The sequence below is a fragment of the Callospermophilus lateralis genome, chromosome X, assembly GCF_048772815.1.
Source record: "Callospermophilus lateralis isolate mCalLat2 chromosome X, mCalLat2.hap1, whole genome shotgun sequence".
NCBI classification, from domain to species: Eukaryota; Metazoa; Chordata; class Mammalia; order Rodentia; family Sciuridae; genus Callospermophilus; species Callospermophilus lateralis.
In genome coordinates, this window is record NC_135325.1 from 96,279,002 (window position 1) to 96,297,659 (window position 18,658).

Genomic DNA, 18,658 nt, shown 5'->3' on the forward strand with positions numbered 1-18,658 from the left:
GGTGTTTCTGACCAAATGAAAAAACATGTAAAAGGTTCCTTATTTGTTCACTGTTGTCCTCTTTGAAGATGAATGATACTAAATGATGATGTTGTGTCAGCAAAAGAGCCATACAGGGCTATCTCTCAACCCTTCTCAATGTTAATCTGCTCCTTCACTGGCACCAAATTAAAGGTATTTAAAAAAAGTCTGTCCTGGCCAGGTGCAGTTATACACACCTATAATCCCAACAACTCAGGAGGCTGAGACAGGAGGATCTCAAGTTCGAGGCCAGCCTCAGCAACTTACTGATACCCTGTCTCAAAGTCAAAAATAAAAGGATCTGGGGGTATAGCTCAGTGGTAGAGCACCCCTGGATTCAATCCCCAGTACCAAAAAAAAAAAAAAAAAGAAAAGAAAAAGAAAGAAAGAAATATTTAAATCATGAAGCTTTGCAAGCACATTGCTTTATCAAGCTTCATGATCCAGAGGTTTTATATTTCCAAAGCTTGCCAACACACCTGTGGTCATTTTGATCTATGTTTTACACTTTGGAAAGAGAAACAAGGTTTTGCACTTGATCCTGCTCAAGCTCTTGCTGTGTAGTTACTAACTACATAGTTATATTTGGTTTTAAATTTTCTTAATTTCCAAATCATTGATTATAAATAAGAGTGTTCCTGATCAAAGTAGCCATCAGAACATTTGAAAATATAAAGAACTAGTGTAGTTGTTTGCTAAATAGCGTCCATAGTCAATGTGCTCCTGACTATTATGTCTAACATGATGATTATCAGAACTGAATATGAGATCTTTAGAATTCTCATGTCTTTTAAGCCTTCTTGCATCCTGGTTATAGTCTGCCTTCCAAGGACTCATTCTTCTTTTGTGAAAATATCCCAAATAGAAAGCATTAGCACTTTTTGATGTTATTGGCACATGAGAGGTTCTATAGTTCAAATTCTGGTCCAGTGCACTCCTACTAACCCTCCTCTTCTTTGTGATGTCCTCTAATTGATCACTGGAACTGGACTCGTGATAGTAGCCTTCATCAAACAAGTAGTTGGGAGCCATTTTTCTCCTCTTTTTGCTGCTGTTCTTCTCATCATTAACGGAATTGGTTTCATCCTCAAGCCATGAACATCTCGGTTCATTCCTAGACCTCTTGCCTGGCGTCTTAAGCTTGTATTTGGAGTATTTTTCCTCACCATCACGTTTCCACTCTGAATATGAAGTCTGCTGACTTGACCTAGTTTTTCTTTCACAGGTAATGATTTCATCTGCATCAAGAGTTCCTTTTTCAGGAGAACCATGATATGTGGTCACAGATTTCTGTTTTTCCTGTTCGTTTATGCTAAGAGTTTCACTGAAGCATTCAGAATCACTACTAATTTCCTCTAAGAAATCTGTCAAATGCACATCTAAGCCTACTGAGCTGGAGGGGGAAGAATCTTGACTTTTCCTTTGGGATTTGGAATCTTGGACCTGGTCAGTGTGAGTCTTTTCTAAGTGATGGCTTTTACCATCAGTTGGGGACAGCTGATCACCAGTCTCACTAGCTGTATCCTTGCAATCATTTTTAAATCTCTTAGAGCATTCTTTGGTATAATCCACTTTCCCCCTGTTTTGTGGTTTATCCTGAGGATCCTGAGTACATACCTTTGAGCAGTAATCATCTTCCTGAACCTGTTCTCTCCTTTCCATGTTTTCGATTTGACTCCAAATGATTGAGTCAGGCATGCGTTTGCTCAAATTGATCTCAAATCCATTTCCCTTAGCATGAACGTCCCTGTGCCACTGATATGTGCTTGTTGTGTGAGTTGGTTGTAGACAGATCCGGGCATATTTTGGAGTCTGATAATAGTTTAATATATAGTTAATAAATTCATCTGTTTCATAGATCTTCTCTTTCCTGCCATGGTCTCTCTCAGAGAATCTTGAAGAATAGGATTTATTAGAACTGTGGTGGTCTTCTTTTTCAAGAGACTGACCTTGGATCATTGTAGTTTTCAAGGAATTCTGGCCAGAGACCAATCTGTATCCATCAGTTAATAATTTTGCAGTCCTCTCTTTTCTAGTTGAGTATCTTAACTTTTTTCCCCGAAGGCAGTGAGAAAATTGATGTAAGTGAGCCCTATTTCGTTTCTTTATTTTTTGTGTTTGTTTATTATCTGACTTGGCAACCTGGTATTTTGGCATTTCTTCTTGATTTGTAAGATGCTGAGTGTTGAATTCTTCTTCCTCCAGAATTTCCAATGTGTTCCCTGGAGTATAAATAGCTTTGGGTCCTGTAATGTCAACCTCCTGTGGGTTAAATTGTGTAGATCCCTTCAAAGGAAAAGATTAAAAATCTCATATGAGAAACTAAATAGATGGAAAAAATTCCAAAGAAAACTGGGCTCTTTTAACATTATTCCAAAGAGATTTCTAATACCTGGGATAGATCCAAATTAGGAACAATATTGCACTGAAGAAATGGGAAGTAGTAAAATAAATATCTTTATCTAATATGAGCTACATAAATTAGGTCTGTGCCCCTCCTTTTATTACAATGTACCACACTTTACATCGCTTTCAAAGCACATAACCCTTTTTTCCACTTGTTCAAAAATTGATGAACCTACTATTCTAGGTATCATAATAGGAGCTGGAGAGACAAAGAGAAATAAGAAACATTTTATAGCCCTCCCAGAAATGTCCTAGCATAAGAAAGGACTGATGGGTGAAATATGTGTCCAAGAATCAACTGGATTCAAAGATAAACAATCTCTGTTTTATATCCCAGCCTCTTACTATGGAGGGTATCTCTGAGTTGCCCTACCTCACTTGCTTCATTAAAAAGCAAGCCCATGACGGCTAGGAAAGTGGTTTTGCAATTGCCTAGTATGTGTGAGGCCCTAGGTTCTATCATTGGCATCATGAAAAAAAAACAATAAAAAATAAATAAAAAGCTTCAAGTAGCAAACATGGTTATGACCATGGGTCTATCTACTGTTGTATCTTAATGCTATCTGTTCTACATAACTACAAAGCAGGTGAAAGATGCTGCCCACACTGCCATCCAACAAGGGTTTGTACTGTGCTCCCACTCACACCTATCATACATCAGGGTACAGTACCTGCCCATTATCTGGGATTAAAACCAGAGCACCACATAATTGGTACAAATATTAATGGGACTCAGAATTAGACACTATACCCACTTAAAAAGACACATTTTTAAAAAAGGAGTAACCCTCAATTATTAAGTTAAACAAAAAATGCAGCAAACCTTGTTATACATGTAAATGTGAGATTTTTCTGGTCCTGATTTCACTAAGTTTGACTGTCCATACTAATGAGAAAGGCCAAGATGGCAAATAGACATAAAATTAATTCTATGTAATAACATTCTCTCTTCATATTTACAAATGCTAAATATGGATTTTTAAAAAAAATTTTGGTACTGCCCAGGAGCTCTCTACGTCTCAAATCCTTTTTTATTTATTTATTTTTTTTATTTTTTTGGCCATGAGGATAGAACCCAGGGGCGCTTTACCAGTGAGCCACATCCCCAACCCCTTTTTTATATTTTATTTAGAGACAGGGTCTGGCTGAGTTGCTCAGGGCCTCATTAAGCTGCTGAGGATGGCTTTGAACTTGGTGATCCTCCTGCCTCAGCTTCCCAAGTCACTGGGATTACAGGCATGCACCACCACACCTGGCCTTTTTTTAATTTTGAAACAGGATCTTTCTAAGTTGCTCAGGCTGGCCTCTCACATGAAATCCTCTTGCCCCAAAATCCTGATTTTCTAAGATTACAGGCATGTGCCACCATGCTCACCTAAATATGGATTTTTAAAAATATATTTTTAGTTGTAGATGGACACAATACTTTATTTATTTTGTGGTGCTGAGAATCAAATCCAGTGTCTCACGTATTCTAGGCAAGTGGTCTATCTCTGAGCCACAAACCCAGCCCATAAATGTGGATTTTTAAGTTAATACTTAAAGTATTAACTTAAAAATCTGGGTTTGAATCCAGGGCTTGTGCTGAGTCTGACTGTCTTTAGGAACCCAGAAAGGACTCTCATACATTGCTGGTAGGACTGCAAATTGGTGCAGCCAATATGGAAAGCAGTATGGAGATTCCTTGGAAAACTGAAAATGGAACCACCATTTGACCCAGCTATCCCTCTACTCAGTCTATACTCAAAAGACTTAAAAACAGCATACTACAGGGACACAGCCACATCAATGTTTATAGCAGCACAATTCACAATAGCTAAACTGTGGAGCCAACCTAGATGCCCTTCAGTGGATGAATGGATAAAAAATTGGCATATATACACAATGGAATTTTACTCAGCAATAAAAGAGAATAAAATCATGGCATTTGCAGGTAAATGATGGCACTGGAGAAGATAATGCTAAGTGAAGTTAGCCAATCCCCAAAAAACAAATGCCGAATGTTTTCTCTGATATAAGGAGACTGACTCATAGTGGGTTAGGGAGGGAGAGCATGGGAGGAATAGATGAATTCCAGATAGGGAAGAGGGGTAGGAGAGAAAGGGAGGGGGCAGGGGATTAACAAGGATGGTGGAATATGATGGACATCATTATCCAAAGTACATGTATGAAGACACAAATTGGTGTGAACATACTTTATATACAACCAGAGTTATGAAAAGTTGTGCTGTAGATGTGTAATAAGAATTGTAATACATTTCACTATTATTTATTTTTTAAAAGATCAATAAAAAATAAACAGGTATTTCATTAAAAAGGATAATCAAATGGAAAATAAGCATATGAAAAAATACCCAGTAATATTTGTTGTTAGAACTTTCACATTAAGGGGTTGGGATTGTGGCTCAGTGGCAGAATGCTTGCCTCAATGTGTGAGGCACTGGGTTCAATCCTGAGCACCACATAAAAATAAATAAATAAATAAATAATAAAGGTATTGTGTCCATCTACAACTACAAAATATTTATAAAAAAGAAATTTCACATTAAAACCATAATGGGATATCTGAGAGATTGTTAGGTATTTATATTTTATAGAAATGTATAAAATTTATATATATATATATATATATATATATATATATATATAATTTGCAAAATAAAAAGTGTTAATAAACAACAAAATAATAAAAAAGGAACCCAGAAAGGGAAAGAAACACCTTCCAAAAATGAAACTCTCCAAACAAAACAAATGCTCTGTGAGATAAGAAATTCTTCAGCAAATAGTTCAAGACTAGACTAACATAAGCTTGCTACAGGCTCCCCCTTCACATCCAAACATGTCATAGATGAATGGACAAGTAAAGTTAATAGAAGACAGCAACCTAACACCCACACCTATCCATTGCTTCCCCTTGCATTTTTCTGTTACAGAAAAAATCAATAAACTAGCTAAATGCTCTGGGTAATACAGTCCTGAAGTTTAGAAATATAAAGTATATGTATAGGATGGCAGAGTTGAGACCACTCCTTTAGAGAATGTAGATATCCCCTTTGGAAATTCCCAGTTAGGGTTATTAAAGATCAGTTGATTTCCAAGCAACCCCAGTGAATGCCATGAGTCTTCCATGAGTTGATTTTCAATAGGCCAGTGCTTAAATGAAAAGGCTGGAGCTCAGAAAGGTTAATACCTACCCAAACTGAATAACAATTTGGAAATAGCCCTACCGAGATTTTCCTCAGGAGTACCCGTAGCAATCGAAGGGCTTCAACTCTCCTCTGAGCCAGCAGGTGCTTCCTGTCCTGCCATTCTTCTGAAGAGTCCAGCTCCTCAGGTGCCTCAGCTTTGGCCTTCACCTTCTGCTTCCTTGACCTGTGGCTGTCCCTCTCCTTCAGGGCTCGCCTCCTGGTCCTGGCCTTCTTCCTCTTTTCGTGGGCTCTCCTCTCCTCATCTTTTCTTTTTCTGGACAAAGATTAATATCAAACCATTCAAAAGGTATTTATTAGACATTTGGCCTCCTCTTTCCTCCTTCCCCTGTCAGGGGAGGACAGATCATTTAGGTTTCCAGGAATATACCTGGAATATACCAGAGCATTGGTCAAGGGAGAAAGATACATGATTTAGTTGGTCAAATACAAGCATGTAAAGGAAATCTTATGCAAAGATAGACTATCAAAAGAAGAGGAGGAAGAAGAAGAGGAGGAAGAAGAGAAAGAGGAAGAAGAAAGCTGCAGATTTTCCATCCTCCACACTCTCAAACCATAAGCAATGACAACAGGACCCAGCTTTCAAAGTGATTTCATTTTTCTTGAGATTAAAATATTCTGTGGGTTGGTTTCACATAGGCAGTTAAAGATAAGACAAGGCACTAAGAAAATCTTCAGGATCAAAACTGATCCCTGGCCCCTATTACTTAGCATAAACACTATTGTAAAAACACACTAGCTTGGGAGAATATGGTTTTTAATGCCTTTTTCAGAAAATTAAAATTAATTCAGTTAGGTCCCTATGAGAATGTGGGAAGGAGAAAGAAAGAGCAACTACCTGAAGTCAGGACTTAGCCAAATGACAAAGGACTGTCTAAATGGGATATTCAACCTGGAATTTGGAGGAGAACCATATCTTGACTGGGCTCTAGTTCCCTAGCTGTGATCTCAAGTAACTCCTATCACCCCACAAGACAAAAAGTGAGGGGCACATGGTAGGGTACTGTTAGCTCCTTTTTTGAATGTTATAATGTATATTCAAGAGGAGGGGCCAGGAGGTAAAACTGTTTTTCAGAGCCCTATATTTCTGGCCCATCTGTACCTCCTTGACAAACCTTTGGAAATCCAGTACCCCATTCTAGGTTTAAGTCTCTAAATTGGAAAACGATAAGCTCAAAGAAATAAATGTGGAAGCTCCATAAATTCACAGAAAGAATTTAAGCCAACAAGAAAAACGGCCCCAACAAATCTGTGACTTTCTTGCCTATGGGTTACTCTGATAAATGTGAGTACAGTACCTATGGTTTGTTGACCAGTTTGCAGAATAAAATCTTTTATAAACCTATTCATCATTTTAAATTGGTAGGCAAGTAATATTGGTAGATAATAGGTAAATTACTCAAATTTCTAATTTGCTAGGTTAGAATTTTTACTATAGGACTCCCTGAGCCTTCTTTTAAAAATAATTTCTTTCCAGGCATCTTAATCTGGCTACTCCCATAATTCCTTACTGCTTATTCTCATTTATAGACATATTTTTTCCAGTCTCTTGTTTTCAACTGTTTCATCATTTTGGTTTCATTACAGCACAATTTAAAGACTTTAACCTTCAATAGAGCTTTGCAGTCTATACCAATATCTGTCCCCCACCTCAATGTTATCATGTTTAGCTATTCACCCAAAGGAATCAATCTACAAATCAAAAGAAAAACCCTTCTTACCTAAAATCAGTCTACTCACCTTTCAGCCACTTCCTCTTCTCTTCTCTTTTCTTTTTTCCTTTCTTCCTCCAGTTCTTGTAATTTTAGCCTTTCCTGATTTCTCCTCTTTACAGCTCCTTCACTGAAGTGTTTGGTTGTGTCAAACATAACCTGCCCCCAAACAGTTTAAAGTTTTATTATAAAGATTTGTCAGTTGACTGGATGTGACCCAGGCCAGAGAGATTAAAAAAAAGATGGAACATGGCAATTTGAAACCAAATGAATTCAAAATGTCCTCTCTGCATCCCAGTGCCCATATTGTTCTACTGCTTCTCAGTTACCAGCTGGAAAGTACGTGTGAACACTCAGATTTTCTTTAGTAGAACCCTTGAGTAATTATATCAAACATTACTTGACTTTTTAAAATTTAAAATGTCAAATATATTCTAATAAAGATGTAAAAAAAAACCCTTGAAGAGTTGACATGGTCATGGGCAGCATCACAGCACCAACATCAGCAAACTCTAGAAATGTGAGTATATTACCTCTGGTTTGTTTTAAAAATCAACTGAATTACTGTATTTATGTAAATGATCAGGAATAAAAAAAATAGTCAGTTAGCTTAATGGGAAATGGGGGTGGGGACAGAGAAAAACTACAAGAAAACTGAACAATGTGATGTGAAATATGACTACCATGATTATTAAACTACTTTTCAAATCATAAATAAAGTGAAAGTCAGACTGAGATAAACAGATTTGCTTAAAAATATAAAAGCAGCTAGAGAGAGCTATTTAAATCTATGTGATAATGAAAAACAACAAATTCTTGACCATGGTTACCTTTGAGGGGAGGAAGGAGAATATGATTGAGTGTGGGTACATAGAAGGGAAGTGCTCTTTCATCATACTAGTAATGGTTTATTTTATAAGCTGAGCAATAGTATATGAGTAGTCATTATAATTTTTGGTATGTCTTTTATCTTACTGAATAGCTCATAATTTTAAAATATGCATTTTAACAAAATTGCTCATACATGATCACACACGCACCCCCTCACACACACAAAGCTAAAAGTGCAAATTCATGCTAACGCTAATGACTGATTTAGAGAAAAAGGAGCGTATGGTTATCTCTTTTCCACTGCTGGGTTAAGATTTCCAAAAGTAGAAGACCAAAGCATACAGACACCAATGAGATGACATGACTGGATAGACAGGCTGATTTTGAAAGTAAAGGATCCAAATCTGGTAGGATTATGTTTCAGCAGTTTACCTGACAGACATGCTGAAAATATAAGCTGTGACTCCCAGAATAATAAGGGAATAAACTGTTCTTCTTATGATTTTAAACTGCATGTGTCCCTCTCTCTCAGCAACCTGACACAACAGAATATGAGATAGTTCATAGGAGTCACAAATAATCTTTTAATGCCCTCAAGAAGCTGCAGCAGAACCCCAGATTATAACAACCATCATGCCTGAGAGTAGAAGGAGTGTTCAAATCAAGATTATTTTTCTTCCTAGACATCCATTGCTTAATGACAACATAAGTCTTTACCTGAGTTATTAATCAGAACCTGGTGGAATCTAAGGAAATTTATTCTAGATGCTTCCTTCCAGCTTTGACTCAGGATCACCTGAAAAGTGGGAAATAAAAGAAGGTCTGGCTACTTCTTACCTTAATGTTACATGCCAGAGCTTTCCCATCATCGCCTTTAAGCATCAGCTTCATCCCTCGAAGGGACTCCATGGCTTTAATAAAGTCCGTTGACTCCTGGTACTGTATAAAGGCCTCAAATGTCTGCAAGCCAAAGCTAAACCCCCCAAAGCTCCCACCAGTCATCACTTCTCTGTAGGGGTCAAGCATAGGGATATCCACATTCTTGATCTTCCCGAAACTTTCAAAGACTACCCGAACAATCTCTTCACATGGCTTCTCCCCACTGGAACCTTTTGGTGCAAACCATTTACAGGGCAAGCCTTCAAAATATATGGAATCTGGGCTCTTATCGTGGTCCTGCTCTTCAGCCCCATCACTCAGTGAAGCTTCCTTTTCCCTGGGGAAGTGTTCCCATTCTCCCAAGGCATCTGTAGCCACTACTTTTAAGTCTGTTTTCAAACCATTTAGCTTGATGATCTTTCCATGTAACTTTGCCTTTAAGATTTGAACCAAACTTCTGGTTTCAGCCTCACCCTCAAATCGGATAAAGTCTTTTGTACTCTTGGAGAGCCGAACTGTGGTGAACTGGTCAGGGCAAATGAGGCTCTTTAGCTGGTCAAGAACTTCCCAGTTAGAGAAGGGCCTCACAGGATCCATACTTTCTGGGAGCAATACACTGATCATCAATTTTGCTATGGGCTTGAGGTAGAGGTGCTGAGCCGCACAGAGCTCTGTTGCCTCAGAGTTATCATATACCACTGTGACTGTCATGGTATCCTCAGTTCACCTTAAAGGGCAAAAGAGAAAATTTTGATACAAATGGAGCAAAACACAGATTTGTATTACAAAATTGTGCTTTGCTGGACTTAGATCTAAACTATGGGTAGAATTAAAATAATATCTTACAACTCATGGAACTAAGAAGCAATCCCAGTAGGGATGCAGGATACAAGGTTAATACAAAAATGTCAACAGTTTTCTTACATGCCACCAATGAACAAGCAGAACTTGGTATTTAAAACACGATACCATATATATTAGCATCCAAAACAATGAAAGATTTAAGTAGAGATCTATCAAATGTGCATAAGCTCTATATGAGGAAAACTGCAAAACTCTGATGAAAGATATCAAAAAACTAAATATGTGGTTCATGGAAAGGAAAACTCAAGATATCAGTACTTTCCAACTTGATCTATAAATTCAGTGCAATTCCAATCAAAATCCCAGAAAGTTATTTTATGGATAAGAACTGATTGTAAAGTTTATACAGAGAGGCAAAAGACCCAGATTAGTCAATTCAATATTAATGGAGAGGAACAAAGTTGAAGAACTGACACTATCTGACTTCAAGACTTTGGTAAGGCTATAGTAATCAAGATATGGCACTGGCAAAAGAACAGACAAATAGATCGATGGAACAAAATAGAGACTCCAGAAATAGACCCACATAAACATATTCAACTGATCTTTGGAAAAGGAGCAAAGACAATACAATGGAGCAAAGGTAGTCTTTTCAGCAAGTCTTTGCTGGAACAATTGTACATCCATGTGACCTTGGATATGATGATGACTTTTGAATGCAATGCAGGCATGATCCATTAAAGCAATAACTGATAAGCTGGACTTCATTAAAATTTAAAACTTCTGCTCTGCAAAAAAAATACTGTCAAGAGAATGTAAAAGACAAGTCACAGATTGGGAGAAAATATTTGCAAAAGATAAAGAATTGTTATCTAAAATATATGAAGAACACTTAAAACTCAACAGTAAGAGAATAATCTGATTATAGAATGGACCAAAGGTCTTAATAGACATTTCCTCAAAGAAAATATACAAATGGAAAAACACACATAAAAAGATGCTCCACCTACATCATAAGTCATCCAGGAAATGTAAATTAAAACAACAATGAGATGCCATTAACACCTATTAAATTGCTAAAACATTGATCACACCAAATGCTGGTGAAGATGTAGAGCAGGGGCTAGGGTTGTGGCTCAGTGGCAGAGCATATTCCTCGCACATGTGAGGCACTGGGTTCAATCCTCAGCACCACATAAAAATAAATAAAAAAATAAAGATAATATGTCCATCTACAACAATTTTAATATTTGTATTTAATATAAATATTTAAAAAGATGTAGAGCAACAGAAAATCACTTATTGATGGTGGGAATGGAAAAATGGTATAAACAATTTTGAAGACAATTTGCTATCTTTTACAAAACCAAACATACTGTTGCCATGCAATCTAGCAATCTAGCAATATTCCTTTATTTACCCAAAGAAGGTAAAAACATATGTCCACACAAAATCTGTACTCAATAGTTATGGGAGCTTTATTCATAATTGTGCAAACCTGGGAGCAACCAAGATGTTCTTTGGTAGGTTAAGTGGATTTAAAAACACTTTTTTAAAATATATATTTTTAGTTGTTGATGGACCTTTATTTTATTCATTTATTTATATGTGGTGCTGAGAATCAAACCCAGTGCCTCACACATGCTAGGTAAACACTCTGCCACTGAGCCACAACCTCAGATCCTAAAAAAAAAATAAAATAAAATAAATAACTTTGTTACATCTAAACAATGGAATATCACACAGCACTAAAAAGAAATGAGCCACAAAGCTACTGAAAAGACAAGGAGGAAACTTAGTGCATATAATAAAGAGAAAGAAGCCATATACTGTATGATTTCAACTATATAACATTCTAGAAAAGATAACTAGGGAGACAGTAAAAATATCAGTGGTCACCAGGGGTAAAGGGGAGGAAGGTATGATCACGCTCAGCATGGCAGATTTTTAGGGTGTGTTATGGTTTAGATATTAGGTGTCCCCAAAAGCTCATGTGTGAGAAAATGCAAGAAAGTTTCAAGGTGAAATGATTGGGTTACAGAGACTTAACCCAATCAGTGAATTAATTCCCTGAAAAGGATTAACTGAGTGGTAAATGAAGGATGGTAGGATGCAGATGGAGGAGGTGAGCATTGGGGGCATCTTTAGGGTATACATTTTGTCTTTGTTGAGTAGAGCTCTCTCTGTGCTTCCTGATCATCATGTGAGATGCTTCCCTCTGCCATTTTCTTCCACATAATGTTTTGCCTCACCTGGAGCTCCAGGGAATGGAGCCAACTATCTATGGAGTGAGACCTCTGAAACTGTGAACCCCCAGATAGACTTTCCCTCCTTAAAAGTGTTCTTGTAAGTCTTTTGGTCATGGTAACAAAAATTCTGATTAAAACAGGCAGTTTTATTTATAGTTCAGGGGGCTGGGGTTGTGCTCATTGGTAGAGCACTTGCCTAGCATGTGTGAGACACTGGGTTCAATCATCAGAACCACATATTAATAAATGAATAAAATAAAGGTATTGTGTTCATCTACAACTAAAAAATATTTTTTTTAAAAAAAAGAGTTCAGGGACACCAAGATGGCAGACACAGTATTAGAAAAGCCACTAGAGAACAAGGAGCCAAGTCCTGTCTCTGTTTACAATAAATCCCATTATCATGACAACTCCCACCCCTGAGGACTTATCACCATGACAACTCCTACCATATGTTCAGTATTTTAAAATGACCAATGGGAGTAAAGTGGGAAGTATTCTAATTCAGTTTTCTAAAGTTACCAATGAGGGGAAATTGGACAATATTCTAATCAGGTATCATAAGATAACTAATGGGAGCAAATGGGGTAAGGTCTTCAATCAGGTCTATATAGGGGAGAGAACACCTCACAGCTCAGCATATAAGACACTAATTTTCAGAGATTTGGGCTTTGAGCTCTTCTCCCTTGCTTGGCTCACTCTGCTCTACCTAATGGAGTACTACTCTTACTTTCACCTTCAATAAATCTGTATTTTGCCTGTTACTTGTGTGTGTGTCTTGCTCAAGTCTTTGTTCAGGACACCAAGGACCTGGACCCCAACTGGACACCCTGATGATAACATTATAAATGATACCATAATGGTAAAAACATACTGTTATACATGTGTCCAAACTCATAGAATGTATAAGGCCAAGAGTGAATCCTAATGTAAACTATGAATTTGGGGTGACAATGATGTGTCAATGTGTTAGTCAACTATAACATGTACCACTCTGCTGGGGGGATGTTGACAATGGTGGAGGCTATGTGTGTGGTGGGGCAGGGGATATATGGCAACTCTGTACCTCCCACTCTATGAACCTAAAACATAAAGCCTAATAATAATAACAACAATAATAATATCTATTTTTTATTTAATAACATTTAATCTATTTTAGAATTTTCAAAGAGTTTCCATATCTTCGATCTCAGTTTCTTAACCATAAAATAGTGAAAACAGAAACTCTGAGGATTAAGTGAACAAGTATAGGTGACATCCTTATAACAGTACCTGGCACACAGAAAGTTTTCAATAAACATAAGCTATAACGGTTATTTATTAGTGGTTATTTATCTCATTTTATTTATGAAGCAGCCTGTGATAATATAATTTCATGCCTGTTTTACAGATAGGGAGATTCCAATAGAGTAAAGGAAATTAAATGGCTTGCTGATATATTAAAACTCCAAAATTCCAAATCTTCAATCTATTAAACAATTTATCTCAAATGTAAACTTTCATAAAAACCTTCTGGGGGTCTGGGGATATAGTTCAGTTGGTAGAATGCTTGCCTTGCATGCACAAGGCCCTGAGTTTGATCCCCAGCACCACAAAAAAAAAAAAAAAAAAAGAAAAAACCTACTGGGGGTTATATATAAACAGGGCAAGGGTAAAATACATGTAGCACATTAATGAATGTGTACCCAGTTGATAATTCTAACCCATACACTTGGTTTAGCATCTTCTGTCCAGGTTGGTTTCCAAGTCTTTTTGAAATTTTTTATTGGTACATTATAATTACAAATAATAGTGGGATTCATTGTGACATATTTGTCACATAACATAATTTGATCAATTTCATTCCCCAATAACTCTTCTTTCTATCCTCATGACCCCATTCCTCTACTCTACTGGTCTCCCTTCTATTTTCACGAGATTCCTCTTTTTCACTTTTCCTCTCTAGCTTCCACATATGAGAAGAAACATATGACCTTTGACTTTCAGATTCTGGCTCACTTCACTTAATATGATACTCTCCAGTTCCATCCATTCTCCTGCAAATGACATATGTTCATTCTCCTTTGTGGCTAAATAAAACTCCACTGTGTATATATAACATACATATTCTTTATCCATTCATCTGTTAACAGACATCTAGGCTAGTCCCATAATTTGGCTATTGTGAATTGCACTGCTATGAACATGGTTATGCTCATCTCTAAAGTATGCTTACTTTAATTATTTTGGATAAATACTGAGGAGTGACATAGGAGGGTCATACGGCAGTTCCATTCCTAGTCTTTTGAGAAAACTCCATATTGATTTCCATAGTGGTTGTACTGATTTACAATCCTACTAACAGTTGAAAAGCGCTCCTTTCCCCCTACATCCTTGCTAACATAAATTATTCTTTGTACTCTTGATAATTACCATTCTAACTGGAGCTGAAACATTAGTGTAGTTTTGACTTGTATTTCACTGATTGCTAAAGATGTGAAAATTTTTTATATGTTTGTTGGTCATCTGAATTTCTTCTTTTGAGAAATGTCTATTTAGTTCATTTGCTCATTTATTGGTTGGGTTTTTGGCTTTTTTAATATTAAGTTTTTTGAGTTCTTTATATATCTTGGACACTAATCCTCTGTCAGAAGAGTAGCTGGCAAAGATTTTTTTCCCGTTTTATAGGTTCTCTCTTCATGCTTTTCTTTTGCTATGCAGAAGCTTTTTAATTTAATGCTATCCCATTTATTAACTCTTGGTATTATTTCTTGAGTCTTAGGAGTCCTATTAAAGGAAGTCATTGGCTGTGCCTATATATATATTGCCCCTATGTTTTCTTCTAGCCCTTGCAAATTTTCTGGTATAATTCCTAGGTCTTTTGTCTACTTTGACTTGACTTTCATGCAGGGTGCACGATAGGTAACAAGTTTCATTCTGCTACATATTAATAAACGGTTTTCCCAGAACCATTTGTTTAAAAAAGGCTCTCACCAATAGATAGGTCATTCAGATGTAAAATCAGCAAAAATATTTGAGACCTAAAAATACTATAAATCCAATGGACCTAAAAGATATCAACAGAATATTTTATCTAACAACAGTTGGATATACTTTCTTCTTAGCTGTTCATGGAATTTCTTCAAAATAGACCTTATTTTAGGTCACGAAGCAAGTCTTAGCAAATGAAAAAAAAGTCAATATAATTAGTTGCATATCATCAGATCATAATGGAATGAAATTAGAAATTAATAGTAAGAAAAATTATAGAAATCACTGAAACACATTGAGATTGAACAAAGTGCTTCTGAATGATGAATAGGTCATAGAAGACATCAGAGGAGAAACTTAAAAATTCTTAGAATCAACTGAGAATAGAGATACAACATACCAGAATCTCTGAGACACTAATAAGGCAGGGTTTGTTTGTTTGTTTTTTATACCAGGGATTGAACTCAGAGGTACTTAAGCACTGAGCCACATCCCTAGCCTTATTTTGCCTATTTAATGTTTTTATTTAGAGACAGGGTCTCACTGAGTTTCTTAGCACCTCACTTTTGCTGAGGCTGGCTTTGAACTTGAAATCCTCCTGCTTCAGCCTCCTTAGCTGCTGGGATTACAGGTACGTGTCATGACACCTGGCCTAGGAAGGAAGTTCTAAGAGGAAAGTTTGTAGCACCAAATACCTATGTTAAAAAAAATCAGACAGATCCTAAATAAACAACTTAATGATGCATCTCAAAGTCCTAGAAAAACAAGAACAGATTAATTCCAAAACCAATATAAGGAAGGAAATGATTAAGATCAGAACCAAAATTAATTAGAGAATTTAGAAAGGATCAATGTAACAAAGAATTGGTTCTTTGAAAAGATGAACAATATTAATAAACCCTTAGCCAAACTAACAAAAAGAGAGAGAGAGAAGACCCAAACAAATAAAATCAGAGGTTAAAAAGAAATGAGCTGTGCCACAGATATCACAAAAAAATCTAGAGGATCACTAAGGGCTATTTTGAAAATTTATACTCCACAAATTGAAAAATATAGAAGAAATGGACAGATATGAATGCATAAGACCTACCCAAATTGAACCAAGAGGACATAGGAAACCTAAACAGACCAATAACAAGCAATGAGATTGAAATGGTAATAAAAAGCCTTCTCTTTTAACTTTGTATATTTTTTCTTGCTTCATTTTTTGAATTACGATAAGCATTGTTACATTTGCTTTAAAAGTTTTTAATTAAAAGCAGAAACATATAATAACAAGCTATTAGAAGGAAATAAAGTATAACTGCTGATATAAACTTGTGTATAAAAGGTTCAAAACAGATTAATATAGTAGCAACCCCTTCCCTGACCAAAGACACCCCTCTATCTGCCATTAATGTAAATGCTCCTAGGAACCTGAACCTATAAATCAAAGTTTGTGTGAATCACGACTGAAGCTGGGAGATTAGGATAGGACTTTTTGAACAATGAAGGATCACTTGGCAACTGCAATAGTAGCTGCATCACAAGCTGCAGAACTCATTTATGAAACTACCTTATTGAGATACAACTGATGTACGATAAAACACATTCCATAACATAAACTGTGCATGTATCAAAATTGTACATTTTAGTAAGTTTTAACATATGTACACATGTCCATAAAACTCTGATCAAGACAGTGAAAACACTCATCACCCACCCAAAATTTCTTGTGCTCTTTTGTAAACCCTTTTCAGCCTTTAGCAACCACTGATCTGGATGCAAAATGCTTAAGTCCTATCTGACTTATTGGGTAACGTAATAAAAATAGACATTTTTTTCTGGAAATACTCATACAATGCTAAATTTCAACAGGTATTTTCCTGTAAATCAGAATGATTTCTCAATTTCAAGCTTAATGTACCAATCTTTGTCTAGTTAAAGCTGTATGGAGACCTGGTTTTGAAAATAGGTCTAAAAAGATTTGTTTCCCCCTATATGATCCCTGTTTGTAACCCTGTTTAAACCAAATAAACATATTCTAGAATATTATCTATTTTAAATTATATATTACACATTAGATTATATATTAATTAAAATATATCTGCTAAAAACAGGTAGAATCACTGAGACCAATTTATTAGGCTATTACTCAAAATTGATTATGTAGAACAATCTAACTTACCCTTTAATTTTCTTTTTAATATTTCTATGCTTCAACTGACAATAATGGTAGAATTCATTAACATTCTCATCATTTTCACCATTGTAATATCCACAGATTGATTTATTCAACAAGGTTTTCAGAGTCTAGTATAAACCAAGCCCTGATGAAAAAGAATGCCATAATTATGACCTTCATAAATTAATCAAAAGGTCAATTTTTAAAAAAAATGTTTATTTTTAGTAATACTTAACATTAGGGTTATTTTGATATAATTATTAAAGCATGGAATATAATTTGCTCTAATTCAATCTCCAGGGCTTTCCTTCCCCTCTTCTTCTCCCTCCACCTGTTCCCTTCCCTCCACTGTACTGGTCTTTCTGCTATTTACTTATATAGTTTTTTAATTAGTGTCTTGGATATATATGATGGCGAGATTCACTGTTGTATATTCATATACATACATAGGGAAGTTAGGTCAGATTCATTCCACTATTCTTCCTTTATCCTGATTTTCCTCTCTCCCCCTCAGTCTCCTTTCTCTACTCCACTGATCTGTCTCCTGCTTTATTGGAATTTTCCCCTTCCTTCAAAAGGTCAAATTTTAATGAATATTTTTACCTATTTCTCTGTTCTCTTATATTCCACCTTTACACCTTCTCCAACCTCATGCACACATTTTGCTGCTAGCTTTGTGATTAAAAGCCATACTACTGAAATGATTTATTCCTTAATACCTTTATAGAGGCCAATAGGAGGTCCTTTAACCTTAAAAAATTACAGTTACTTAATAATGCTTACACAGTGTGCATTCTAGCAATGGCTTGTGTATGTAGCTTTACAGAAATATTTCACTCAACATGCTCCCAATGCCAGAACATTTTTAGAAGATTCTCAGAGAACATGCTGCTTTCTCTTATCACCTGGAACTTCATCTTCTTTACCACTGTACCTAGTAGCAAAGCTGGCCAAATAGGAGTAGAATAAGAGATTAGGGGAAAGGTATCACACTGGAAATGTTCTCCCAAGCTAAAAGTTGTTTTAAACTGCAGTGAAAACTCAATAAATTCTGCACAGTCTGCATCTAAAGTCATTCCAAAACCTTTTCTCATTTCAGAACATATTAGAGAGCCTCATCTTATACCTCTCGGGTTTTTAAAATCAAATTAACTTTGAAACATTGAAAGTACTTGAGTCATAAGTATCCACCCATTTGTTCTCTCTTATTCTTTCTCACTCAAATATTTGCTGTCAGAGTGTTTAGCATGGTGATCTGAATAAGGTCCATTTTAAAAAAAACAACAGTAGAAAATAATAGGACAATCTGTACAACTCAATATCCTCTTTTGAAGTTGGTCTTGCTGCCTTTCTTTTTTCTCCAGGCTTTCAAACTTCCAAGTTTGTCATTTTGAAAGCATTTTAGATGTATAAAAT

The 18,658-nt window shown here is 36.1% G+C and overlaps 1 protein-coding gene across 1 annotated transcript; it reads right to left on the bottom strand.

Moving 5' to 3' along the window:
* Window positions 1–675: 675 nt before the first annotated feature.
* Window positions 676–9,766, bottom strand: LOC143638650 (A-kinase anchor protein 17B-like). Its single transcript, XM_077106490.1, has 4 exons — window positions 9,014–9,766; window positions 7,374–7,504; window positions 5,655–5,889; window positions 676–2,307 (listed from the first exon to the last, which is right to left on the bottom strand). Exons 1-4 carry the CDS (start codon window positions 9,764–9,766, stop codon window positions 676–678), a joined length of 2,751 nt encoding a protein of 916 aa, XP_076962605.1.
* Window positions 9,767–18,658: the final 8,892 nt, after the last annotated feature.

Coding starts and splice junctions, on each gene's coding strand:
- LOC143638650 (XM_077106490.1), bottom strand. CDS start 9,766: ATGACAGTCACAGTGGTATATGATAACTCTGAGGCAACAGAGCTCTGT. Junction 7,505..9,013: donor CTCTGGCATGTAACATTAAG/GTAAGAAGTAGC, acceptor GTTTGGGGGCAG/GTTATGTTTGACACAACCAA. Junction 5,890..7,373: donor GAAGAGGAAGTGGCTGAAAG/GTGAGTAGACTG, acceptor ATCTTTGTCCAG/AAAAAGAAAAGATGAGGAGA.